At 43.8% G+C, this 26,513-nt stretch overlaps 1 protein-coding gene and 1 long non-coding RNA gene across 2 annotated transcripts in view; one reads left to right on the top strand and one right to left on the bottom strand.

The window, feature by feature from the left end:
* LOC144006722 (FRAS1-related extracellular matrix protein 2-like) overlaps positions 1 to 26,387 on the bottom strand; it is a 31,256-nt gene extending 4,869 nt beyond the window's left edge. Inside the window, exons 1-15 of the mRNA XM_077505722.1 lie at positions 21,256 to 26,387; positions 19,847 to 19,936; positions 14,613 to 14,771; positions 13,113 to 13,343; positions 10,334 to 10,459; positions 8,029 to 8,280; positions 6,511 to 6,660; positions 6,238 to 6,447; positions 5,841 to 6,038; positions 4,510 to 4,674; positions 4,244 to 4,426; positions 2,225 to 2,514; positions 1,302 to 1,605; positions 980 to 1,111; positions 578 to 894 (exon numbers count right to left, since the gene is read on the bottom strand). Of these exons, the coding sequence (XP_077361848.1) occupies positions 578 to 894; positions 980 to 1,111; positions 1,302 to 1,605; positions 2,225 to 2,514; positions 4,244 to 4,426; positions 4,510 to 4,674; positions 5,841 to 6,038; positions 6,238 to 6,447; positions 6,511 to 6,660; positions 8,029 to 8,280; positions 10,334 to 10,459; positions 13,113 to 13,343; positions 14,613 to 14,771; positions 19,847 to 19,936; positions 21,256 to 26,236 (7,788 nt within the window). The 5' untranslated portion in view covers positions 26,237 to 26,387. The remainder of the gene's footprint in view (positions 1 to 577; positions 895 to 979; positions 1,112 to 1,301; positions 1,606 to 2,224; positions 2,515 to 4,243; positions 4,427 to 4,509; positions 4,675 to 5,840; positions 6,039 to 6,237; positions 6,448 to 6,510; positions 6,661 to 8,028; positions 8,281 to 10,333; positions 10,460 to 13,112; positions 13,344 to 14,612; positions 14,772 to 19,846; positions 19,937 to 21,255) is intronic.
* Positions 9,308 to 14,794, top strand: LOC144006737 (uncharacterized). Its single transcript, XR_013279922.1, has 3 exons — positions 9,308 to 9,545; positions 13,130 to 13,572; positions 14,611 to 14,794. It is a non-coding gene; the product is annotated as an uncharacterized LOC144006737 (long non-coding RNA).
* Positions 26,388 to 26,513: the final 126 nt, after the last annotated feature.

Below are 26,513 nucleotides of genomic sequence, written 5' to 3'. Positions count from 1 at the left end.
ATATATTCATATTTTGCATTGGCTGTTATTAGGATGCAGTTGTATGCGTGCGTGCGTGCGCGTGCAAAAAACGTATAAATTTATACTCATTAATTCACCTAAAACCTTGTAAATATCCCGTTACCCTTCGCCTTAACCAGGTACTTCAGAATCTTGCCAGAGTCGTGAGGTTCAAATGGTCAGGAGACCAGAGAAAAGGTCAGAAAAAATAAAGAGAAAAGAAAGATAAATCAAAGTGAAATCCAGCACCGACCAAACACTTCCTGCCTTCCCCATGGTTACAAAATCAAAGTCTTACGCCAACCCCGGAAGCCTCTAAATTCCAACAAATTAGCGAGATCTCAAGAGACCAGAGGAAAAACTAAAGAGAGGAAGGAGGGAAGGATCGATGAGGCAGAGTGAGATCCATAGAAGCCAGTACATCCAATCCATCAAAGTGAAATCCAGCACCAACCAAACCCCTCCCAAACCCCCTCCCATTAAAAAAAAAAGAAAAAAAAAAAAAAAAAAAAGGATGCAGTTGTATGGAGTTACATAAAGAACACATAATTGCGAAGTAGATCAAACTGCTCGTCACCTGTCCGTCGGTGGTGATGGTGCCGCCGCAGTCGGTGAGCAGCTCGGACATGCGGTAGAAGCTGCTAAACTCCCACAGGCAGGCGTCAAGCCGGAGGTTGCGGTAGAAGTGCACTGTGGCCTTTCCGCGCAGCGCGCCGCTCAAGCCGTAGGGCGACCAGTCGCCCGCCACGCTCTGCGGATCGTCACTGGGCGCCGTCACCCCGTTGTAGTCCAGCAACAAGTTGGAGCAGCGGTGGTTGCCCACACGGGCACCATCAGGACTCAGGGTCAGCTCCAAGTCGCTGAGGGGCCGTGTGGAAACCAATGGAAGCATGCCTGCACAAGGAAACGCACACGATATATACATATATATATATATATATGTGTATAAATAAAACGATAGACACGTTGTGCCACCTACCGTCCATGTGCGGCATGGTGACGCTCAGTTTGATAAGGTTGGGATGTTCAGCATCGTCCGCACCCGTGTAGCGCAGCTTGGCCGAGAAAGGCTCTGCGCCCACGGTACCAGTTTTGCGTGGCGGGCACATACCTTGACCAGAAGGAAACACGACAGCACAGTAAGTACTGCAGTGCATTGAGAAACAAGCGGGTGCAAATGTAATTAATCAATTTCAACCTCCCCACAAAAACAAGAAAAAAAACTATGTTCATATTTTAAATCGATCTATTTATTCTACTGGCCCATGTGCCTCAAACCCCAAACAAAAAGTCTGCCTGACCTTCCTCTCGGCTGACGGTAACGACGGGACTGCTGAGCTCCAGGCCCTCGTCCCCGTTGGAGTTGACGGCCCGGGCGGCGCACTGGACCTGCGAGCCCGCCTGGAAGTAGATCGAGTCCAGCGTGACGCCCTTTGAGGTGGTAAAAAAGGTGTCGAAGTCCAGCTCCTGCATGGGGGCGGTGACGCCGTCGGGCCCGGCGGGGGCGCTGACAAGCCAGCGGTAGCGCGTCAGGGTGTCGTTGATACGCTCGGTGACGCAAATGGAGCCAGTCTTGTCGTAGTCCGGGTAGCGGGTGTTGCAGGCCTGCGGGGGGTGCTTAAAGGTTTTTAACAATGTGACACCAATGCTATTTACTAGCTTGTTTATGACGTTTCCCATCAATCATTAGCATTAAGCTAGCAGAAATTTCGCCTGCAAGCATACACGTAATAAAAACAAAAACAAAATCGAAATGACAAAAAAACTCATAAATCAGGTGGTACCTTGACTCACAAGTGCCCCAACTAGCGAGTTTAGTTTTAGAGTTTTAGCTTAGTGAGCTTCAGAGTCTTTGTCACTAGATGGTGGCAGAGAACTTAACATCCGGCCCTTTCAGTTGACGTCGCATTGAAGGTACAACCGTTTCCATTAGCTTAAAAATCCAACAAGCCAGCAAATGAAAAAGCACGATAAGGGGGATGCGTTTTCGCCACGTTATTTTCAGCGTCTATATTTAGAAATCTGCCGACGTGATTTGAGAAGCTTTGAAGCGTCTCAGAGGCCTGCAGGTGAAAACACTCAGAGGCTCCATTCTGACAGGAACACTTCATTTCTGCTCCCTGGGGGTGGCAGCCACACACAAAACACACACACGCACGCAGACACTTACAAACTCACTTCCATGCGCTCACACACACTGTGTCCACTCTATGAGTGAACTCACGGTGACACAGATGACAGGGTAGCCGGCAGGCGGCCGCGGGCCCCCGTGGATGGCGTCTGGGCGGTCGTAATGGAGCAGCGAGACCACGTGAGGTAGGGAGGGGAAGGTGACGTCGGCCATGACGTCGGCCTCCTCGATGTACACCGTCGCTTTGGTGGCCTGCGTTTCGGCCAGCATGTTGTCGTCGGGCTTCAGGTGCAGCGTGAAGGCTTCCCTCATCTCAGCCACCCCGTCGTACAGGACCTCCACTTGGACAACGTGCTCTTTGTCCCCCTGCTTGAACACAATGTCTGGACAGAAGCAGAAACGGACACGCATATATACGCGAGGGATGTAACGATATCCAAACATCACGATACGATATTGTCACGATATGAAGGTCACGATCGATAATTATCACGATATTGTGGGGGCATTGGCGATATTTAAAAAAGATCACAATATTGTAAAAAAGAGCTCATACTAAAAAAAAAAAAAAAAAAAGCACAATATTGTGTTTTTGTACATTACACCAATGCATATAAACCACCTACAATCTCTAATAACAATATTGAGGCACGTACTTGGTAATGCAAGCACACATTGATCGCTTCACAAGCAAATTAGGTTCCCCTTTATCTAACAATTAGCATAGATTTTAAACATATAAGGCCAAAACATCCTTAATGAAAATTAAATTGCACTAATAAACTAGCCACTAGAGGGTGCTAGAACTGCACAAATGGAAATCAACCTGACTTTTTTAACACGTGTTCCTTTTAAATATTGTGAACATGACAACGACGATATTGTGGCAGTTTTAGTATCACGATATCATGATATTGCCCTTATTGTGACATCCCTAATATACACATGGACGGGTTTCAGCTTGCCAACAGAGCATAAAGACCACTTGCAAGTCAATTAAAAATTACACGACCCTGCGGTGGACTTGAGAAGTTACCTTTCCCTTCCAGGTCAGGATGAAATGAGAAATCAGCGAATAAATCCATAACAGCCTCGTTCGTTAATTTCCACATTCCCGCGAGCGGGCCTCATTTCACATGTCTAAAATATTCCTATTAGTTGCGGAGGTAGAAAATTTATTTCATGAAAAGAAAGCCACACATAAATGCCCTGAAGAAAGCAAAATTTTACTCCCCCAATTTTGATTTTTTTCTTAAAATCGACTTTTGAAAATCAGACAGCTACTGGACTTAATAGCATGCTTACTAACCTCTCTGGTGAGGTGTAGAGCACATAAAAACATGTTACTATTATTGCTGCATGAGTTATTAAACGTCAAACCCATCACCCCAAAATGCCCCATAGGAAAAGTGTGGCCGAAGATTTACCCCAACAATCAGTGTTTTTCCCAACTTCTCAGGGTCCATCAGCTACCAGATCTAATAGCACACTTAGTGACCTCCTTACAAGTGGGTAGAGCTGTAAAAAAAACTAAATACTATGCTTTTTTTTTAATGAGTTATTAAAAGTCAAACCGACCACTCCGAAGTTTTTTTCAACTTCCCAAGATCTAACAAGATATCAGGCCTAAAAGTGCACTTGATGACCCCATTATGGGTGGGTAGAGCTGTTTAAAAAAACAAAAACAAAAAAACACTGTCCTTTTCTTATGAATTGATAAAAGTCAAAACTACCATCCTATTCATAAGATGTACAGTCTAAACATCATGTGACGTAGGAGTTGTAGAAATTAATCGACTAGTCAATAAGATGACTTTGCTACTCATGCATCAAAGTTTAAAGCTTGAAGTCGACAAATCGTTAGCCATGTCTCATCTTAACTTCCAATCATTCGCTTTACAGAGGCTTTTCGACTCGCTTGTCTGGCCAATAAGACGACAATTTAACAACAAATAAGCTGCTTGTGAAAGAGAATTGCGGTTAGACCTGCTAGCTTCAGCTATTCCAGTCTAAAAATATTCATACTACTGGAATGGTGGCGAGGAACAACTATGTGATAACAATAAAAATGGTTTCTTTGGGGCTTTTAGACCAAAGACGATGAGGACCCACCTTGGGACACGGGGTGGTAGTCCTCCCCCGACATGGCCGAACCATCCTTGGTGTGAACGCGGACGATGGACACCTTGGAGGTGTCGCCCAGTCGTACTACGGAGATCCGCATGACTGCCACACCGGCCACCTGCGTCGGCTCGCTGGCACTGAACTTGGTCTCAGAAAACCGAATGACGGGCTCTGAAGGAGGGCGGAGAGAAGGGCCATGGGAAAAAAAATTCATTTCACCCAATCCTGATTTGGGGTTTCTTGGCCTGACTTACTGTCTGCAGTGTCCTTAATTTTCACCAAAGTCTCCTTCAGGGTCCCCAGCGAGGCACCAAACTGTGAGTCACTTTTTGGGCTCCCAAGGACTACCCGGAGTTCTTCCACTTCCTCGTATAACGAGTCGTCCACCAGCGACAGGACGCAGGGCTTCTCTGTCTCTCCTGTAAACAAAATGTTGTGGCATCAGGAGGAACGTGACTGAGGTGCCATACTGGTGACTAGGGATGTCACGATAAGGGCAATATCGTGATATTAAAACTGCCACAATATAATCGTCGTCATGTTCACAATATTTAAAAAAGTCAGATTGATTTCCATTTGTCTCCGGTTCGAGTCCAGGCTCGGACCTTCCTGGGTGGAGTTTGCATGTTCTCCCCGTGCCCGTGTGGGTCTTCTCCGGGTACTCCGGTCTCCTCCCACATTCCAAAGACATGCATGGCAGGTTAATTGGGCGCTCCGAATTGTCCCTAGGTGTGTGTGTAAGTGTGGATGGTTGTTCGTCTCTGTGTGCCCTGCGATTGGTTGGCAACCAGTCCAGGGTGTCCCCCGCCTACTGCCCAGAGCCACCTGAGATAGGCGCCAGCAGCCCCCGCGACCCTTGTGAGGAATAAGCGGTCAAGAAAATGGATGGATGGATGGATGGATGGATGATTTCCATTTGTGCAGGTCTAGCACCTTCTAGTGACTAGTTTATTAGTGCAATTTAATTTTCATTAGGGATGTTTTGGCCTTCTATGTTTAAAATCTATGCTAATTGTCAGATTAGCAAGTAAGTGCCTCAATATTGTTATTAGAGATTGTAGGTGGTTTATATGCATTGGTGTTATGTACAAAAGCACAATATTGTGCTATATATATATATATATATATATATATATATATATATATATATATATATATATATATATATATATATATATATATATATATATATATATTTTTTTTAGTGCGAGCTCTCTTTTTTACAATATTGTGATCTTTTTTTAAATATCGCCAATGCCCCCACAATATCGTGATAATTATCGTATCGTGACCTTCATATCGTGATAATATCATATCGTGATGTTTGGATATCGTTACATCCCTACTGGTGAACAATTAATTTTTTGTCTATGTAATCCCTATCTGATTGACTTGCGAGTCGCGACCAATCACTTGTTTGTCTATATGGGCCCTGTGATCAATTGGTGCCCATTCTGTCGCGTGTCTATATATGCCCTGCATTCTGCACGTGTAGGCTTGTTACAGACATTCTGTTTAGAATATTGAGATAAAAAATGAGGAATGATGCGAGAAAAGCAAATAAATGGCCATTAACAAGACATACCAGGCAAGAAGGTGACAACAGATGCGTCAGTGTTGGGCCGCTCGTCAAAGTCGTGGGCGACCTGCGCGGAGCCCTGCCGGGTGTAGCAACGCACGGTGGATGCGCAGCGCAGGTTGCCACTGCGATACACCATCACCACAAGCTTGCCCTGGTCCTCCTCAACGAAGTGGACCGCCTCCTGGAACTGCACTTTGGGTACTGTCAAATACAGGAACAGCTTTAACGCAGGGGTGTCAAACCTGTCAATCCCTAACCCCAAATCTTATCATAGTCAACCAATCCTTTCATACTATAGAGGAAATGAATGACATCATGGAGACGTGTTATCTGTACGACAATAATTGTTTGTGTGTTTTTTTTTTAATACTAACAATGCAGGACAGATTTGTTGACTCACAGTCGGACATGGAGTCATTGATGGAAACGGTCATTTTTGCCGGTTCTCCCAGGATGCCGTTGACTGGCATGCGCAGGACCAGATCAAAAGTCTCCACTCCCTCCAGCTCGGGCCTTCCCAGATCGTCCTGGATGTTGACCCGAAACGTCAGCGCGCTCATGCCTGGAGCAAAATCCAGGTTTTGACTGATGCCTACGTAGTCTACCCCAGCTGGAAGGAAGGATTGATTGATGAATATATTAGTTGACGAACTTCAACTTGACCGAGTCTCACCTTCCGCCGAGACGGGATCGAATTTACGAGAGCAGACGGTGACGGTGGCGGGTTTGGAAAGGTCGCTGCCGGTGCGGAAAACTTGGACTTCCAAAAAGCCCACGCTCTCGTCCAAGTGATAATCCTTCTCGCCAAAGTAAAACAGCGGAGCTAAAGGTCACACAAACACAAGCCAAACATTTCCTGTCAAGGGCTGTCAACCAGACCATTGTTTGACAGGCGACCAGTCCACTTTTGTAGACACTGAGGCATGTTGCGTGTGAATCTTTTTTTATATTTATGCATCAGATGCACTTGTGTGTACGAACGTGTGTTTTTGTGTGTGTCACAGTTGGAGATACACATGCGCAAACATACACAGAGACAGCGCCCCCTCCAGACTGCTGAAAGGTCTTTTTTGAAGTGACGCTTTCCTGAGGCGGCTTTTTCATCTTGCGCAATGCTTTCAAGTGGGGAAAAAAGTGACAGGAGGAAAAGTTTATCTCTCGCTCTCTTGCCTGCTCATTCCTTAAAATCCGACACATCCCAAAAATATCTCTCTCTCACTCTCTCTCTTTGCCCTCTTCTCTTTGCCGCCATCAATTGTCAGCATCAAACACTTCGACTGTTTTCTGCTCGACTCTTTTTGTGGTATTTTTACGGCGTAACTGAGCCACGCGGGGAGGAGATGCTCTCATCTGTTTCCATTCAATCACATGACTTCAATATTCATTGTTTTATTATTACACTCAGCGTGAGCGCTCAAAATAGAAGGCGTACCAATACTTTTTCCCACACCTGACATATTGGAATGTATGTGCCGTCCTGGGTAAAATCTCTTCCATCACCGGGTTAGAATAATTTGGCATTTTGTTTTCATTGTTTTAATTTTGTTTTAAAATTTATTTAGGTTTAATGTCTTTTTAGAGCAGGTTGGTTTTTCAAAATGATTCATTTAGTTTACTATTATTAGTTTTAGTTTTTCTAATGTATGGCGTATGTGTCAAGCGCGAGGGATAAAGTAATGTATGCACTAAGTATTGTGTAAGTAAATTACAATTCCCAACTGATTTTCCCAAACTCTTTTCGGATGTACAGCAATACCAAAAATAAATACATTTAAAAATAAACACTGAAAGCAAATGTATGATATTGTTTGAAAAAGAAAAAATGAAAGACATTTTCACTGTCATTATCGCTAGCTTTAGTTTTATATACATAATGTAATTTAATATATTTATATATTATTTTTTAATTTAATAAATGTAATATAATATAGTAATATAAAATAAAAAATAAGCATAATACTTTTAATTTAATTATTTCATTCATCTGTTTTTTACATTTATAATTTATGTAATGCAATTTAAGTTAGTTAGCTTATTTTTTTAAGTAGTCTTGCTTTATTTCATTAATGAAAACTGTATTTCAATTGAGTAACTTTAAGTAACTTAGGCAAAACATTTTTCAGACAGATTTCCCACTTCTGACGGGAACTGAGAGTGGGAAAAACAGCAAGTAAAGACGTCGCTGCTTTACCGTCGTCTTGATCCTCCAGGATGGTGACTCTGGCGGTGGGGTAGTGCTGTCCCAGGCGGCCCCCCACGGGCAACGACAGGGTGACGTTGAAGCTCTCAGGGGGCTCGTACAACGAGTCGTCGATGACCAGCACGCGGCACGCCTTCTCCCGCTCGCCCCTGTCGAAGCGAAGCACGCTGCCGCGCTCCTCCGGACGGGAGATGTAGTCTGAGTAGGACAGGACGGTGGTGGGCGCTGTGCCCGTGGCGGACCCTTAGGGGAAAGCAAAAGACAGAACAAGGAATTAATCAAGACGGGGGGAGGAAAATGATCGCTAACTCGTTTTAGTCAACCACAAAAATTTCTGCCTCTAAACCAGGGGTGTCAAACATACGGCCCGCGGGCCGGATCAGGCCCACAAAGGGGTTTAATCCAGCCCGCGAGACGACTTTGTAAGGTAAAAAAAATAAAATAATTCAATGTCGGACCAATTAATCAGCCAGCCACAATCAAATATATAAATTTGTAATTTCACAAGCAATCTTCAGATGAGTAATGTAACCTGTACACGGAATCGCCCTGGAAGTCATTATTTGACACACAGCTTAAAGTTATGGTTTGTTTAAAAAAAAATGTTTATTTTTAAATCATAGACCAACTTAAAAATGTTAAATATGACACTGTTACTGGTAACACAAATACATATGACAGGGATTAACGTCCTTACAACTTCATTAACTGTGTGGCCCAAAAATCGCAAAAATCGCAAAAATCTGCGTATAATTGACGGCAATTGTTTTAAAGTTATATACCATTATTTTGCCTATTTGGCCCACTTAGTAATATATTTTCCTCCATGCGGCCCCTGAGCTAATATGAGTTTGACACCCCTGCTCTGAACTATAATTAATCCTTTTAAAACCAAACATAATCATTTTAAAATGGCTTTGCTAATTTCCGCACGGATAGTCATAGCTGCCGCCATGCATGCATTTTTTTTTTAATTGTCATCTTTTTTTGTCACATTTGACTAGAATATGAGCTGTTAATTATGTCCGTCGCTTGGCGTTTTGCGGCATTTATTCCGGTAATCTAACCTTGCTCTCGCAAGATGAATTCTTGCGGTATTTGTGAGTTCACAAATTCCGGAGAATACATCTTGTACCGCTGCGATTGGCTGGCAACCGGTCCAGGGTGTCCCCCGCCTGCTGCCCAGAGCCAGCTGAGATAGGCACCAGCACCCCCCGCGACCCTTGTGAGGAATAAGCGGTCAAGAAAATGGATGGATGGATGGACATCTTGTACCGCTCCTGTTGAGTTCCACCGATCCGAACCACCACCAATCACAGAGCGAGATTGTGTTTGGGGGCGGGATATGCAACTGTGTCGAAAGCCGAAAGCCAGCGCCAACGCCGGGACTGACAAACAAACCTAACATGGACGAATGGATGCTGCAATTAATTCTGTTCTTGCAGATTTACTCACCGTTTTCTTGTTGAATGTTGAACAGTGAGGGGCGGTTCAAGCATTTCTAGCTGGTAAGATGTTCGTGCTTTTCCCCCCTTCGGCAAGAACGAAGACGAAATATCGGTAATATGGAAAAATGTGACAACATGATGGAGAAAACATCCTAATGACGGATGGTGTAATCTAATCTCCATATTGATCATGAGACACGTGATGATGATGATTAGCGCGGGAGCACGCTAACAACCAAATGTCACGCTTAACGAGGAGCGCCACGCTAATGAGATGCTTTGCTAATCCGCTCATTGTGAACGTGAGTGACCTTTCATCGGCTTTTTACGCAAAATCACAGCCTCTCTCTCGCTGCTGCTTTTGGATCTCTCGCTGTGCCGTCTGCATTTTAAGCAGATTTCAATCCCACATTCTAAGTGCACACAAAACAACGTGAACATGAATAGATTTACATTTAATTAAAAACATTTTTTCTTTTTCTTTTTTAGCTTTTAGTTGATCGAGTCGTCAAATGTCATGAAAAAGTGTTATTTTGTATCATTATTTGTATATTTATATTATATTGTAATTTACCAGTGCCATAAAATAATTTGTTACTCAGATGCTGTTGATTTAGTGATGACATACAAGGTAAAGGAAATTATAGCCGCCCATCACCTGGTGTTGATTTGAGGTGAGGCGTCTATTTATTCAAATGGACAACACGTGCTGGGGACCTTATTTGAGGCAATATGCTAAATCAAATAGTTGCATGGTATTGTAATTTAAAGTAAGGCTTTCCCTGAGTGATGTCGTGACTGGTAAGTGGCGTCAAAAATATATGATGTGAGGCTTTATGAGTCCATACCCTGCTGCGTGTAGCACAGCACCATCAGCTCCTTGCTGATGTCGCCGCTGCGGTGGACGGGGATGGACAAACGTCCCACGTCCTCCTCCACAGACAACACTGGCTCGGGGAAGAAGACGCTCGACTCTGAAAAGAATTAAAAAAAATTGTCATTATCCAAATATTAATAGTAATAATAAAAGGGCATTTACAATATGATTGCTGAGACGGTTGAGTCAAGAAGGGATGGGATCTTCACACACTCGCACTGGTGCTGCTTTTTAGCCAAGTGGGTCAAGTTCACCTCCGTGAGGAAAACAGCGCTGTCACGTTCAATATTTCATGAGGGTGACAGAAGGGAAGCAAAGGGCACACATGTTCGCTTACAATGTCACCGCAATCTGAAGGGAGCTTTTATTCCTTTATTTCATTTCACAACCATTTTTTTTTTTTTAAATGATGAGCTAACTGTGCTAAAAGCTAATAGAGATTCAAGTAAACTCCTGAGAAAACCAAACAATATAAAATCTAAAAAAAAAAAAGTATGTAATTTGATTTAAAGCCAAGTGTAATGGTGACCTGCTATTTGGGTCAAGCTCATTGAATTCAGAGCAAAGCAATTAACAAGCTAACCGTGATGAAAGATAGCTGCTAAAAGCTCACTGAGAGCAAAGCAAAGTGACTAACAAGCTCAGATGAAAGCTAATAACTGTGCTAAAAGCTGAACCAAAGCAAAGTGCTTAACAAGCTAACTGTGGCTGTGAACAAACCCCCCCCCAAAAAAATCTATCGATAAATTATATCAAGTGAAGCCAAATGCTCACTTGCTATTTGAAGCATGAGCTAAGTGTGCTTAAAAGCAAACATTTGTGAGTGATGACATCTTTTTTTTTTTTTTTTACTTTGCGCATACGTCAACATCACTGACATTTACAAGAAGAAGAATTCCCCGTTGGACCCTTGAGCTTTTGTGTTCGTCAGCGGGGAAGGGAAAAAAACAACAACATGGCACTAGATAGTTTCTTTCTTTTACCTTTACATATCTATGTAAGGCAATTGAGGACAGATTATCATGCAATTTTGACCAGACTGCAGACAGCACAGTAAAAATCAGACATCCTTGCATTAATAATAAATAAATGAATAAATAAATAAATAAAATACTAATAATAATGGGGTTTTTTTAGAGCCGTTTCCAGAAAACAAGATTTAATATTATGAAAGAAAAGTTGTATTTACTTTTAATTTTGAAATTAACTTGTTAAAATATGACTTTCTTCCCTCGTTGACTTCAATATCAGAATATTACAACTTTATATTACATTTTTTTAAAAATATTTTTCTCTTGTGAAAATGACAACTACCTTTTCTTGGAAAAAAAAAATACGGCACAACAATACAGTTTTTTTTTTTTTTCATAAAAACAGGAATTTGTTACCATAATATTGTGCCATTATTTCTAAAAGAGTAAAACAATTTAATGGTAATTTTGTCCAACTTGCGTGGTTTTGGATAACATTTTTTCTTTGGATCAAAAAAAGTTTGTGACCCCACCCCCTCCTCTCCCAATGACGACTTGATGTTCTTTCAATGGAGCAGCTGCTATTATGTTGCCTCCCTCAGCCTCCACGTTATCTCTCATCATTCGCAATTTTTTTTTGTCTGTGCTCGGAGCACTTTTGGCTCCAAGTTCAAACGTCTTCAACTTAACAGCAAGCCTGCCGTCCTTCATCTTTTCGCTCTTTCTCGAGTGGAATGTTTTGGATTTTTTTTTTTTTTTTTTTTTTTTGTGTGTGTGTGCCATAAAGCGAGCTGATGTTCCATCCCGTTGACACGCGCTCTCATCATCATCCTTCTGGTGTCCGACTTTGTCTCCCCCGTGACTTCATTACTCGCTGGCCTGTGAAGATTGTCTAATGTGACAGAAACGCGTCACTCTGTGCCTGGCTTCGGCTTTGGAGGCGAACGTACGTCCGGAGGGCAGCCAGCCGCCGCTTCGCCTCGGCCCAAAACGTAACGACTCCCAGCTTCGACGCTGCGTTGTTTTCAATTAATAAGCATCTCCAAGTGTCAAAATATTCTTCTATTTCTTACTGTCTGATGTACTTTTTATGGTCAAGTGTGAAACTACACTGACAAACTTTTAGGCTGTGTTGGGAAATACTCCAGATGAGCTCTATACTTAGTTTACCATTTTCTCGTACGGTTGGGGTGTGCAGTGTTCCCCGCATTTTCGCATTTTTTTTTTTGAAGAACTTATTTTGCGTTATTCACTAGGAAAAAAAAAAAAAAAACGTACTTATGCGCTGTTTTTGTGCTCAGGCTTATATAAAAGTAGTGCTTTGACATCATCTTGTGGCATCCTTCTGCCAAGGAACAAGCAATGCGTGAATGACTTCAAAGTCAAACGCATACCTACTCTTAGTTATCGGATGATTCCGTTTTGATATAAATTCTATCCCAGTTTTTGTCTTGGCCATTCATTTTCCAGAATTGATGCACATACATCCCAATCATTTTGTATGTTGAGTAAAAAGGGTTCACCAGTGGGTGATGCATGCTTTTATAACAACTCAAGGCAATTAACAAGCCTCTTGATGTGCTCCTCATTAGCCCAAGCTAGCATTGACCTCTTAGCTTTTCTTTCTTTTTTTTTTTTTTTTTTTTTTTAAATCAACTTCCTTCAGTTAGCTTCTAGTTGTAAATCTCTGCTATCTTTGACTTTAGTTAGCTTCCATCTCAGTTAGCTTTTAGCCATTTTTTTCTTTCATAATTGATCATGTCTTTCTTGCATTCTCACCATCATGGGGGTCCAAGATCTCCACGGTGGCAGTGGTGGGGAATTCCAACGCCGCCATGACGGGCTCCGACAGAAGGATCTGGAAGGTCTCTGCCCGCTCATACTTGCCGTCCGAGAGGATCCGGACCCGCCAGGTGGCCCTGGTCTGGCCCGGGTTGAACTGGACCTGCCTCTGGGATTTGACCCGAAAGTCTTGGTCCTTCTTCGCACTGTCGTCCTGAGTACCGATTCCTGGAAGGAACACCGGCAGAAGAAGATTGTGACTTGTGTGGGCTTGGCAATCCTGTCAAGTGTCGGATTAATTTGCCCCCAAAGCCTTTTAAGAAGATTTTTACAGACGGAAGGAAAGAATATTCTTCTTCCCATGTTGCGAGACATCAAACGCATGAAACGTGGAATTATAAACATTCAAAGGGAAGATGATGGTAGAAGGGAGCTGTTTAGGAAGGATGGAAAGAAGGTAAGGAAGCCATTTAGGAAGGACGAAGGATGTTAGGAAGAATGGTGGGAGGAAGGAAGGAAGGAAGATTTTAAATAAGGGAAAAGGTTGAGAGGAAGGACAGGAAGAAGTAAGGAAGGAAGGAAGAATGGAAGGAATGAAAGGAAGTATGAAAGAAGGAACAGAGGACAAAAGGAATCAAGGATGTGAAGTATTAAGGGAGGATGGAAGGAAGGAAGGAAGGAAGGAATGAATAAAGGAAGGAAGGAAGGAAGGAAGGAAGGAAGGAAGGAAGGAAGGAAGGAAGATTGTAAATATGGGAAAAGGTTGAGAGGAAGGTCAGGAAGAAGGAAGGAAGGAAGAATGGAAGGAATAAAGGAAGTATGAAAGGAAAGATGAAAGAGGGAACAGAGGACAAAAGGAATCAAGGATGTGAAGTGTTAAGGGAGAAAGGAAGGATTGGAAGAAGTAAAGGAGGAGGAAGAATGGAAGGAATGAAGGAGGAATGAAAGGAAGGATGTAAGAAGGAACAGAGGAGGAAAGGAAGGAATGTTGTGAAGTATTATGTCAAGTCAAGTAATCTTTATTTATATAGTGATTTCAAACGGAATTGAAGGAAGGAAGGCTTTTAAGCCAAGGTTAGGGTTTCAAGGTGGGACTGGAGGTTTAGCTCTAGTTACGTTTTTGGTTTGAAAGTCAGGTTTCAAGTCAGGGTTAGGCTTTCAAATGGCAGTTTTAAGCCTGGCTTATGACTTCATGTTTGGGTTTTGAGTCATGGATAAGGCTTCAAATGAGCATTTCAAGCCTGGGAAAGGGTTTAAAGGGTTTCAAAACAGTACTGTGCTAATCATGGCTAACGCTAATTTGCCAAACTACGTTGTTACTCTCATTAACATGCAAGTCAAAGTTCATCAAGGGCTAATGAAAGGAGGTCAGTGATTGGTGGAGAAGTCAATTGAAAACGTGAGGGTCTAAATGCCAAACAGCTCGCTGATGAAAGGCGATGCTGAATGTACCAATGAGTGAAGATGTATTTTTTTTATTTTTTATTTTTTGCAGACCTATGAAGGAGGTTTGGCCCAGGTAGCCCCTCCGTTTCAGCACCACCTCCACGAAGGCGTCGCCATCACCGTCGCCCTCGTCCACCACGTAGAAATCCTTCTCCAGTGAGATCCAGCACCAGTCCACGCCCAACCACTGGCCCGTCAACTTGTTGCCGGCTGATACGCAGACGACAACATAAGGAAAAAAAATAAAATAAATCAACAACCGAGTTTTGCACTAACACGTACTGCTCATGTTTGACTGTTGACTGTTAGATTGTGTTTGTGTTGCTTATTTTTTGACTCTGTATGTTTGTGACTGTGAGTATATGTGAGTGTGCTTTTCTTCTTGTATATGTGTGTGTACGAGGTTGTTTTTTTTTACTGTGTGTGTGCGTGCCACAAGTTGGCCCTGAGGCTTTTTGCGAGCACATAATCGGCGCTGAAATTCTCGCTTGTGCTTTGTTGAACTTTTCACCTCGCGACAACACTTCAAGTCTGCTTTGACTTTTTTTTTTCCTCTCTTTCGTCTTCTGTTGGTTTTTCTCTCCTTACCCACAATGCAACCCTTCAGACAGGTCAAGCGGAAGTCTGTGTTATACATAATGGAAGCATGTAGCTGACACTCACACGCACACGCGCGCACACGCACACATACATAATTCATCATGTTCAAGCTTCAAAAATTAATGATTTTACTCTTGCTTTTTTTTCTGTTCTCACTGTCTATTTCATTCAGTATTTTAAAGAAGTTAGTTTAACATCGTAAATTTAAAATGTTTATTGGCTTTCAAAAATGACATTAAAATTTTTTTATTTATCCAACACTATGATTTTTACCCAAAATTGTGTTTGCCTTGTTTTTCGACTTCGTCGTCTTTGATGTTTCTCAAAACATGAATGTTTACATTAGCATGTATGCTAGGTTTGTTGAAGAATATTTTTCCTTGAATGTTTCCTGGAAAACGTGATAGGCAGGTTTGTCAAAGCCTGAAAAATGTCTTTGGTATTTACAAAAATCATTTATGTTTATGATACTGTATACACAACCTAATTGAAAAATTGCCATTGGCGTGATATTTGTAACTTAAAAAAAAGTCACGTATGAATGTATTTATTATATACACTGTAACTGTATATACCTTGAACATTTTAAATAGTTTTACAATTCTCAAAAATGTGTACATTAGCTGTCAAAAAAGCTACTTTCTTATGAATGAATTTATTTATTTTAAATTTCTAAAAATTTATTTCATAATATTGAAGATTTTAAATTATTTTATAATTTGCGAAAACTGTTTTCCCAAAAAAAAGCTCTTTTGTTTTAACTTTAAAAAGTCACCCATAATTTTATTTAGTATGTGAATCTTGAAGATTATATATATATATATATATATATATATATATATATATATATATATAATTTTCGAAAACACGTTTACTAGCTGTCATGCTAAACTGTTTTCCTGGAAAAAAAGCAAGCTGCTTTTATTTTAAGTCACGTACAAATTTATCCACATTGCATAAGGGCTTAAATTGCATCTTATTTTTCAAAAATGCATACATTAACTGTCATACTAAACTATCTTCCCGAAAAATCGAAAACATTTTTTACTTGCTTTACTCATACGATTTCATGTGACTCTTCGATCTACACTGAAGTCATTTGTGTCGTTAGCGAGGGAAATAAAACATCAGCGACACGTTTTGCGCTGCGTAGCTGTTTTTCCGAAGGGGTTGGGGCCTTGCCGGGGGGCACGTGAGCGCACCCTAGGGGAAACTGAAAGGAGTGCCGCCCCCCTCGGTCCACGAACTGATTAAATCCTCACTTCCTGCAGTCACGAGCAAAGTTGTCGCGAGGCGTTTAATGATGCTCAGGTATTTGTAGCACCTCGAGCGGCGCTCCCGGGGAGCGCAAAGTTCCCTCGGGGGCCTCGTGAGCGCGCGTGTGAACGATAACATCCAAAGGCGCTGAGGTCTTATGCTGGAGGCTGACATTTCTGTCGTTAACTCCTTAATATGCCTCCAGATTCTCGCCGGATGCCATAAAAGAGCCGCAGCAGATTTATGTTTTTTTATTAAGAGGCTGGCAAAAATGTAAAGCGAGCATACGACTCCCACAGTGCTTTTTTTTTTTTTTTTTTTTTTTCCATGGCCTGGCCATGAGAGAAGGAGGGATGTAAATGAGCAACCACTTTGTCACGCCTTTGTGATGAAATATAAATGAAAGATGCACCTCAAATGAAATGGCAGCCAAATATGAATTATTGCTGTATGCGTACTGCGTGCAACACAGGGATGGAAATCGCGACACAAGGAGTTTGTTATTTCATCTAGGAATGGGCGAGGACTGATACCAAAACTTATCGGGCGATACCAACGTTATTTTAAGGTTTAATTTAATTTAATTTAATTGGTTAATATTGTGGAGGCTGCTGATATCAGCCACCGATACTTAAGCAAAGAAAATCCAAAATGGACAAAAATGCAAACTACTACCCCTGTGTCTTCTTTTTTTTTTTTTTTAAACATGCTTTTATGAAGCAGAAAGTGCCGGCCCCGCAGGCTCCAAAGACCCGTTAGCTAGTGGCGAGCTCCGGCGGCGTTCAGGCTAATGAGAGAACGAAGGAGGAGACGAGGGCGGCCCTGCAGGTACGACAAAGGCGGAAACGTGTCAACAGCAATTGGGTATTAATTTGGGAAACGGAGCCACCATGGTTCTCACATGTTCTTTTTGACACAATCGGATAAAACAACAAAAAGCCATATGCATATTCCCATATTTGGTGTGGAATGCGAGCTGTGTGAAATAAGAGTCTACGTATCTTTTCGAAAACGTCAAACACAATTTGGATTCCACGATGAGACTGACATTGTGTTTGACAAACATCAAAAGCAAATTTTTGAAGTTCGACAAACACGTTTTTAATCAGCATCTTACATGTTTTCGTAAACATCAAAATCATGTTTTTGTACACATCCAAGACAATTTAGACCAATTAATCAGCCGGCCAAAATCAAAACATATAAATTTATAATTTCACAAGCAGTCCTCAGATGAGCAATGCAACTTGTACGGGGAATCATCCTGGATGTCATTTTACACACAACTTAAAGTTACGGTTTGTTTATTTTATTTTATTTTATTTATTTTTTTAAATCATATACCGACAAACATGGTAAATACGACACAAATTCAATTACTGGTAACGCAAATAGATATGACAAGGATTAACATCCTTATAATGTAATTGACTCATTTGCTCCCCAAAACGTATAAATACGTTCTATTTGAAATATTAAGTGTCCCAAGACACTTTATTTTTATTTTTTTATTTTTTTTATGAGCATACAGAAGGCTTTGATGCAGCTTCTGAACTGAAGAGAACCCTTGAATGAATAGTAGATTTTACACTAACGGCCAGCAGGTGGCAGCAGAGTATAAGAGATTAACCAGAGCCATGTTGCAACAAGCTGATTTCCCCCACAGTTTTAAACGGATTTGTGAATAATAATGAAACTGAGCTATATTCTAATGCTAATAGCTGCAAAACTGAAACAGATATAAATATACTTTTTTTCTGATGAAAGAAGAGACTAATCCTTCTTTTGGTAGGTTTATATTTTTATAACAATAGAAGACAATATTATGTGTGCCTTGTAAAAATCTGTCAAAATCCAGTAAAACAGCCGGGAGCGAAGGGGGTTGCTTCAGTGGAAATGGCGGCGAGTGAATCAGTTAACTGCACAACACAATCCATTCTGGGAACAATATATAGGCAAAAGAGGTAGATTTATCACGTCCAGAACAAATACAGGCAAAGTGTTGCCGCACTATATTTGCATTCATGTTATTTTTTTGGAACAGTATGATTACAGTTGAGCTCCATAATTTAGGGCTAGCCCACAAGTAGCGAAAATCTGCGTATAATTGACGGCAAAAGTTATAAACCGTTATTTTTCCGATCCGGTCCACTTGGTAATATATTTTCCTCCATGTGGCCCCTGAGCTACTATGAGTTTGACACTCCTGATTTAGACAGTTGACAAATGCTAATGTACGTGTTTCCCCAAAACATCAAAAGGCAAGTTATAGTCCTCAAAGAACAGCGTGTTTTCATGAACGTCAAAAACAATTTAGACTTCAATGATGACACTTTTTGTCTTCTATCGTTTTCAAGTTCAAAAACACTAACGCTATTAGTTTAATACTTTTAAAATGCATAGAATCGCTCTTTTCGCTTTTGATTTTTTACTTTGCTACTGATCATATATGTTTACTACACTGAAGCAGTCGGCAGTGTACACAAGAGACTGAAAGTAGGATTTCATCTCCAATTTGCATTTGCTTGATCAACTTTTTTTTTTGGGGGGGGGGGGGGGGGGGGGGGGCAGATCGTTTTTATTTTGCTGTTTCAACAACAAAACTAAGTACTTTTCAAGTGTAGTTTTTGGATGAAACCTCAGCCTCATTTGAGCAGAAACACTCGCTGAGAGTAGCGTGGACAATCCATTCGACAATCTTGCTTTTATCTTCACAACAAACTCGTCACCTAAATTTGGTTTCAGTGCCTCAGTCCAACGCATTAGCGCCACCGTATAAAAACACGCTCCCAAAATACATTTCAGCCAAAAAAGTGAGGCAAAACATTGAGTCATCATCTTAACCTCAAAAAGTGAATTTTATGGTTGAGGGGGAAAGCTGCAGTCATGTCAGTGCAGTTCAGTGCAGGGTGAACTTAAGAAGCCCACCGCAGAAAAGAATCGCTGTGCAGCCTTTGGAGAATTTTATTTTACCAGCCCAACTTTTGGGGATTTATGGTAGTCTTGTTTAAATCTGCGCACAATTTAACGGCTTTTTTGTCATTCATTTGATTGGAGTATATATACAGTAGATTGAGTTGACCTACATAACTTTTGGGGGATTTACAGTAGTCTTGCTTTATACTCAGAGAAATGGGGAATTTTAGATTTCTTTTAAATTAAACTAGGCTAGATTTAGATTAATTCTTTTTTTTTCTTTTCAAGAAAAAAAAAGAATTAATTCTAGTAATATTTAGAATTTTTATCTAGAATTTTTGTAGTTACTATAATATTTTTTTTTTTTAAATAATTTATTAGATTTTTTTTCTCTGATTTTTTAAGATTGCAGCAATATATTTTTCATCCCTACAAATGCAACACTATTCTTCTAATTTGACGCATTTTGATCTAAATAACATCCAAATTTTCAATGCAAAACATGCTCTTACCATGATCCTCCACGCTGAAGCCAAAGACGTCCGAGGTGGCATTCTCTTCTTTGTGCAAGATGTAGCACACGTTCAGATTGTCGATGTCGGCTACCACAAAAACAACATGTCAAAAGTGAAAATACACATCATGGGCAAAATGTTGGGACACCTGAAGGAAGTCAGTGTCGCTGGAGTGTGGTTGTGGGGGGTTGGGGTCATTGATGGGCAGGAGAATCCTTTGGAATTACATGCACTACTCAGCTGCCACCAGCGGAGGTGCTGTTGAGTCACTGAATGAATGATTACTTGCATCCTTCTGATAAAGGATGCAGAAAAGGCTTTTGGAAAACATTTTTCCTTTCCTCATCACAACCTGTGGGGGCAAAAATATTCGCATTGCGGCCATTTTGCACATCAAGAACCTCAAAGTCACATTTTTTTCCGACACAAAAATATAGTATGAGAAGTTGAGAACATTGTTTTTTTGTTGTCGTTGTTAATGCACAATCGTAATAATCTTAGAAAACTAGAAAACTTTTTTCTTAGCTAAATGTTGCAATAATTTCAAGATTATTCACAATTGTACAAGAAAATCTGGCAAAATTACAGTATTAAAGTCATCTGTTTATACGAAAAGGTCTCATCTTACGAAAATATACAATAAATATACATTTACATTTTTTAGATGGGGATGACAATGTCCATATCATGGTCAAGTGTCCACTTTATCGATGTGCATGTCCCAATACTTTTGTCCGCTTTTGAATTAAGCTGAGCTGCTTGGAGACAGCAAATACGTCACACGGTGAAATATTGAAAAGTCTCGCGGCTGAATAAACACCAGACACGTTGTCACTTTCACCTCGGTGACTTCAGTGACGAGATGCCAACACAGGAGCATCATAAGGAAGGAAGGAAGGAAGATGGAGTACTACAAGTAAGAATATATATATTCTACAAGAAAATTATATATATACATAAATATGAAATAATATTATGAAGAAAGTGTTTTGTCAGCTAATAGGTTGTAAAATTTTGTGAAAGTACACATTTTTTTAAATATTGAAAAGTCTGAAATTAGGAAGTGTTATTTTTGTAGTCATCACACACCTGAACTGAAGTGCGATTTTATCCTTTGACAGCTCCTGTTTGATTCTTTCTAATGACAGAAACATCCAACGACACCAAAAAAGAACAAAAGGCTAAGAGCTCCAAAAAAAGACGCAAGCATGCTATTGAAACCACTCTTTTTTTTTTTTTTTTTTTTTTTGATCAGCAGTCATCATGATTTTTTCAACGAGCAGGAAAAGCTTTCGTTTGAATCATAAAAGCGCAAAAGCAGCCTCAATTAGATGCAAGAAAAAAATGAACAGAAAGTGATTTAAAGTACAAATGTTCAATCTTCCCCCATGTAGCGGTTATCTTACCTTGACTGAAGCTGTCCACAGAGTTGTTCCCGAGGCCCAGGTTGATCAGGTACCCATGCATGGGCGGGGTAGTGACCCGGAACACCAGCGCCGCCGGTCCGCTGTCGCGGTCCACCGCCCTCAGGTGCTTCGGTCCGACAAGGAAGCCCAGCTGGCCTGTGAGTAGTGTATTCAGGATGGGAGCACCCTTGTTCACCACAATCTGTGGGACGCTGTTATCCACGGGCACCACGGTAATGTTCAGGGTCTGCGGAAGGCGCGTCTCGAAAACGGTATACGGGAACACGTAGAAATCCGAATGGGTGCCGTCGGTCACCGTGAAGGAGAAGGAGTCCTCTGGAGACTCTGTGCCGTCATGCAAATAGCTGATGAGGTTCTCGTTGAGGTCCTGTTTGGTGAAGATGCTGACCGTTCTGGATTTGTTATAGAGGAGTTTTCCATGGACGGGATGCTGGGTGATGGTGAACTTGAGCAACTTTTCCACGGTGTCCTGGTCCTCAGCAGTGAGCTCAAAGGGCGTGATGAGTTTACTGTGGCCCTCGGTCACCCGCAGACCATTGATCTTCACCACGGGTTTCTTGTTGGCAACGTCCAGAATGGAGACTCGAAAGGTTCTGAAGATTGGATTGTAGCCGTCTGTGACTTCAAACTCGAAGCTGTCCATCTTCACTTCATCGTCTGCTGTGTGGATGTAGAAGATCTTGCTTCCAGCCAGTTGAAGCTGCGTGAAGGACACGACGGGTACCCCAGGGGCATCCGTGCACTCTAGGTGGCCCCGCACGGGCGCTCTGGTGACGGTGAATACCAGGCTCTTGTCGGGGCTGTTGAGATCGGTGGTGCTAAGGAGGTCGGTTGTCAGGGTGACGCGGCCGCCTTCCTTGAGGGACACACCCTTGCTGACCACATCGGGAAAAACCACATCAATGTTGCTCACGCTGATATAGAAGTAGCAGTCGATCAGTGGATTAATTCCATCTGTCACATCAAATTTGATAAAGTCTCGGATGCCTTCCTGGCCATTGTGGGAATAAAAAACAAGCCCCGCATCCACTTCCGATTGTGTAAAATTTGAGCCTCTTGTAATGTTTTCCGTAAACCCAAGGCGGGTTCTCTTCTGTAGGAGACCCTGACTGGGTCCAAAAGAGATGATGTACGTGAGCGAGCTGTCATCTGAATCCAAATCAGTTGCTTTGAGGACTTGGCTATCAACGTCTTTGGTCTCACCGACTTCCACCTCCAGGCCATTGTTGATTTGCATCCTGGGGGTCTCGTCGTTGACTGCAATGATATTGACTGCTGCAGTCTTCCACACCGAGAACTTCCCGTCGGTCAGGATGAGCTCGAAGGTGTCCTCCGTCGTTTCGGAATCGTCGTGTTCATATATGATGCTCGCCGCCGCCTTCATATCCTCCAGAGTGAAGTTCTTCACCAAGATTGAGCCTGTGGGCAGCTGGTTCAAAATGACGCCATGTTTGGGCGGACTGGAAATGATGAACATCAGGTCGTGGGGCGGCACGTCACTGTCACGGCCATTCACCACGCGGGTGTCCAACACTACGTTCATGCCCTCCATCACGACGATCTCCCTCAAGAAAATTTCCGGTGGCTCGTCATTGGTGGGCACAATTATAATAGGAAAGAAAAGCTTCTTGGAGAAGTTGATGCCATCCGAGCACCTGAAGCTGAACCGATCCTCCACTGGCTCCACACCTTTGTGAATACTCTGCACATAGAATATATTCCCTGCCCGGACGTCGCCGATGGTGAAGGCGCTAATGGCAGTGCCCGACCTGGACTTTTCCGAACCAGGTGCAGGCGAGATGTTCTCCACGTATCCTGTGTTTGGTTGCACAATGACGGTGCAAAAGATGTCTTCCACAGGCGTGTCGGTGTCATCAGCATTCAAGTGCTGAGGACCAATGGCATTTTTGTCCCCTTCCAGGACGCTGAACTGCACACCGACTCCAACCTCAGGGGCCTGGCTGTCCACGGGGAGCACAGTGACTCGCACGTGGACCCCTTGGACCCGGTTGCCACCCACTGTCCAATCATCTGACATGTCCATGAGGGTCAGATTGAAGACATCCTGGCGAGAGGTAAGCCCGATCTCACCGCCGGTGTGGGCGTAGACCACCAGGCCGTTAATCACGTCTGCCTGCGTAAACCTGCTAGAAGGCAGGCCTTTAACTAAGATCTCCCCAATGGCCGGCAGGTCCTCCAGGATGAAAGTCAGCTGGAGATCGTCCGTGTCGGCATCACGTCCTTGGATTACGTTCGCGGTGATCTCTGCAGCGCCATTTTCCAGAACATCCATACGAGAGCCGACAGTCCCGGCGGGGAGGCTTAGAGTCGGGGCCTCGTCATCAATTGGTTTGACATGGACTTTGACCATCACATTCAAAATGTGAACGCCATCGCTGACGTCCAGATGGAATTTGTCGCTGGATGTGTCCTCACCGCTGTGGCTGTAAGAAATCCTGCCTTCCGAGAGGTCCTGCAGACCGAATACGGCTTTCTCAGGCAAGTCGGCAAATGCCGCCTGGATGGTTCCGTGTTTCGGCATCTGACTGAGCCTGAAGTTAATGGTTTGACTCTCAGTGTCGGGATCTATGGCGTCAAGCTCGGCGGGTGTAAGGATGTGCACGCCACCCTCAAACACGGCAAAACCTGTGTTGGTGATCTGCGGTGGCTTGTTATTAACTGGTTGGAGGTAGACGGTGAACACCCCCTCCACACTGTTCCCCGCCATGTCCTCAACGGCGTACCGAAACTGCACGACGTGCGATGTGATGCCCAGCTCCGTGTAGGGTGGGCTGAACGCAATCTTGTGGTGGTTCACTTGAGCTTGCGTGAACTCAGTCACTTCAAAATCAGGACTGTCCGTCAGAACCAAAGAACCAAAGACGACTGGGTGGTTTTCGTCGGTGTCCGTCGGAGGTTGTAACACCGTGTATTTAAGGTCTCGGTCTTCAGAGTCCAAATCTGAGTAGCGCAGGACTTCTTTGCTAAACTGAGTCAGCTTGTACTCCTCCACTGTCATCTGCAGGGTGGTGTCGGGGTGGAGCTCAGGTGGGACATCATCGATGGGCAATACACGGATTACAAATGTAGCCTGGCCTGACTGATTTGGGGGATTGTTGTCATCCTGGACCGTGAAGACAAACTGGTCCATGACTGTGTTGATGTTGTGAGGCCCCACGTGCTTGTAGAACAGCTTCCCATCCGTGATGTCCTTCTGCAGCCACTCCCGCACCTCCTTCTCATAAACCTCGTCCTCTGAGTTGAATTTCCACGAGGAGGGGTCCTCCGGGGCGTCTGATTGCCGCAGCAGTAAGGTGCCAATGGTAGAAAACGGAGGGACCATGGTAAATTTAATAGTGGAGTCCTCAGAGTCGATATCAGCAGCACTGAGTGCGAGCGGCGACAGGGACATCATCTGATGCTTGAACAGGACCACCCCGGTATTGACGTTATTAATGGGCGGCTCGTCGTCGGTGGGCACCACAGTGACAGGGAAGAGGAACTCAACATGATGTTTTCCGTCCGTCACCATAAACACGATGTTGTCACTATGCGTGTCGCTACCGTCGTGCTGGTAGACCACTGCGCCAGCGGCCAGGTGGGCGGCTGTGAAGCTGTCTCGATAGGACCCCAGTACCAGCAGGGTGCCGTGGCGCAACCCGTCCACCACCGTGACGCTCACCGCCTCCAGATTGTCCTCATCGCGTATCTCCAGGTTATTACCTGACACCAGGGGACGGGACTGACCCTCGTACAGCAGCTGACCGGTGTTGCAGGTCACCACCGGCGCCAGCGAGTTCATGGGCTTCACCACAATCATGAAGGCAAAGGGATCCGACACAGCGCCCTCCGGGTCAACCACTTCAAACTCTAACTGAAAGATTCTCTCGGTGTCGGCATCCAATGAGGGCGGCTTGTAGGCGATCTTGAGATCCTGCAGGTCCCGCTGGGAGAAGGAGGTGATGGGCTGATTCTGGTCGTCGGTACTGATGATGTAGCCCTCCTCGTAAGACAGCGGCAAGGTGATGTTGAAGACCAATTCCCTCGGGTCTGCCTCGACGTCGTCCGCAGCAAGCATTTCGGGCGTTAGCGCCGTCACGACAAACTGGCTCACCTCCATCATCATCATGACCATGAAGCTGGGCCTGGGCGCCGTATTCTCCTGGCCTCCACGGATTTGAACCATCACGTGGAAATGCTCCTGCTTCACCAGGTTGCCTTCTCGGTCCCGGAGCTCCAGCACCATGGGGATGTGGTCCCGGTTGGGGGACGCCCCCTGGAACGTGTGCTTGTAGCGGATGTCGGCCCGCGTTAGCTCATCGCAGTCCATCGTCTGGGACAGTTTTCCGCCATCCATCAGTCGCCCGTAGCGGGGCAGAGTGCCCTCGCCCGCCAATACCGTCACCCCGCACTTGAACCCCTTCCGGTCATAAGTGAAGTCCAAGATCTTGCTGTCTATGGCATCACTGGTACCCCTCAGGTGGGTGACAGTCAGCGGCATGTTCTTGGTAACCAGCTCCAGCTGCGTAAAGACCACCTCCACCTCTATCACAAACGGGATGATGACGGTCTCGGCGTGCCCGTCGTACCGCAACTGCAGCCGCACCCGATCCCGTGCCGGGCTCCTGGACCCGTAGTGGGTGTACGTGACATCCCTAGGACCAAAGTCGCACGGGAACTTCTCGGGCAAGAGCCTCCCGGGTCGCTGGGCGAGCGGGTCATTGTCCAGAACTGTCACACTGCAGCGGTCACCCGGCTGCGTCTGCACCACCAGGTTGTTGACCGGGTCCACAAACACGGCCCGGCCCAGTGGCACGTGGATGCGGTTGTTGGCCACAAGGATGGCGTCTTCCGAGAGCTCAGAGCGCAGCGTGTAAAGCTGCGGCTGTGCGTAAAGCTGAACGTGTGCTGCTGAGAGGCAGAGGATGAGAAACGCGCACAACATGTCAGCATTGGACATAAAAACTACACAACTGGAAAAAGGGAAAAAAAACAAAAAAACCTCCAGGCGTGCGTGCGGTGTGCGTCCACACCAGCTGATGTCCCGGCACTCTCAGTACGTGAGCGCCGCACATCACTTTTAACTTGAGGCACTCAGAGGGAGGGTGGGTGGGGGGGATGAGTAAGAGTGCGGGGGTGCCCCCTCCCCTTCTATGCAAGCATCGGAAGGACGCGCATGGCTCCCTGGCAGCCTATTGGCCAAGCAAGGATGTCACTCACTAAAAGGAGGCGTGGTC

The sequence above is a fragment of the Festucalex cinctus genome, chromosome 18 (assembly GCF_051991245.1).
Source record: "Festucalex cinctus isolate MCC-2025b chromosome 18, RoL_Fcin_1.0, whole genome shotgun sequence".
NCBI lineage: Eukaryota > Metazoa > Chordata > Actinopteri > Syngnathiformes > Syngnathidae > Festucalex > Festucalex cinctus.
The sequence above is the reverse complement of the archived record's forward strand: the minus strand, read 5'-3'. Positions and strand labels throughout refer to the sequence as shown.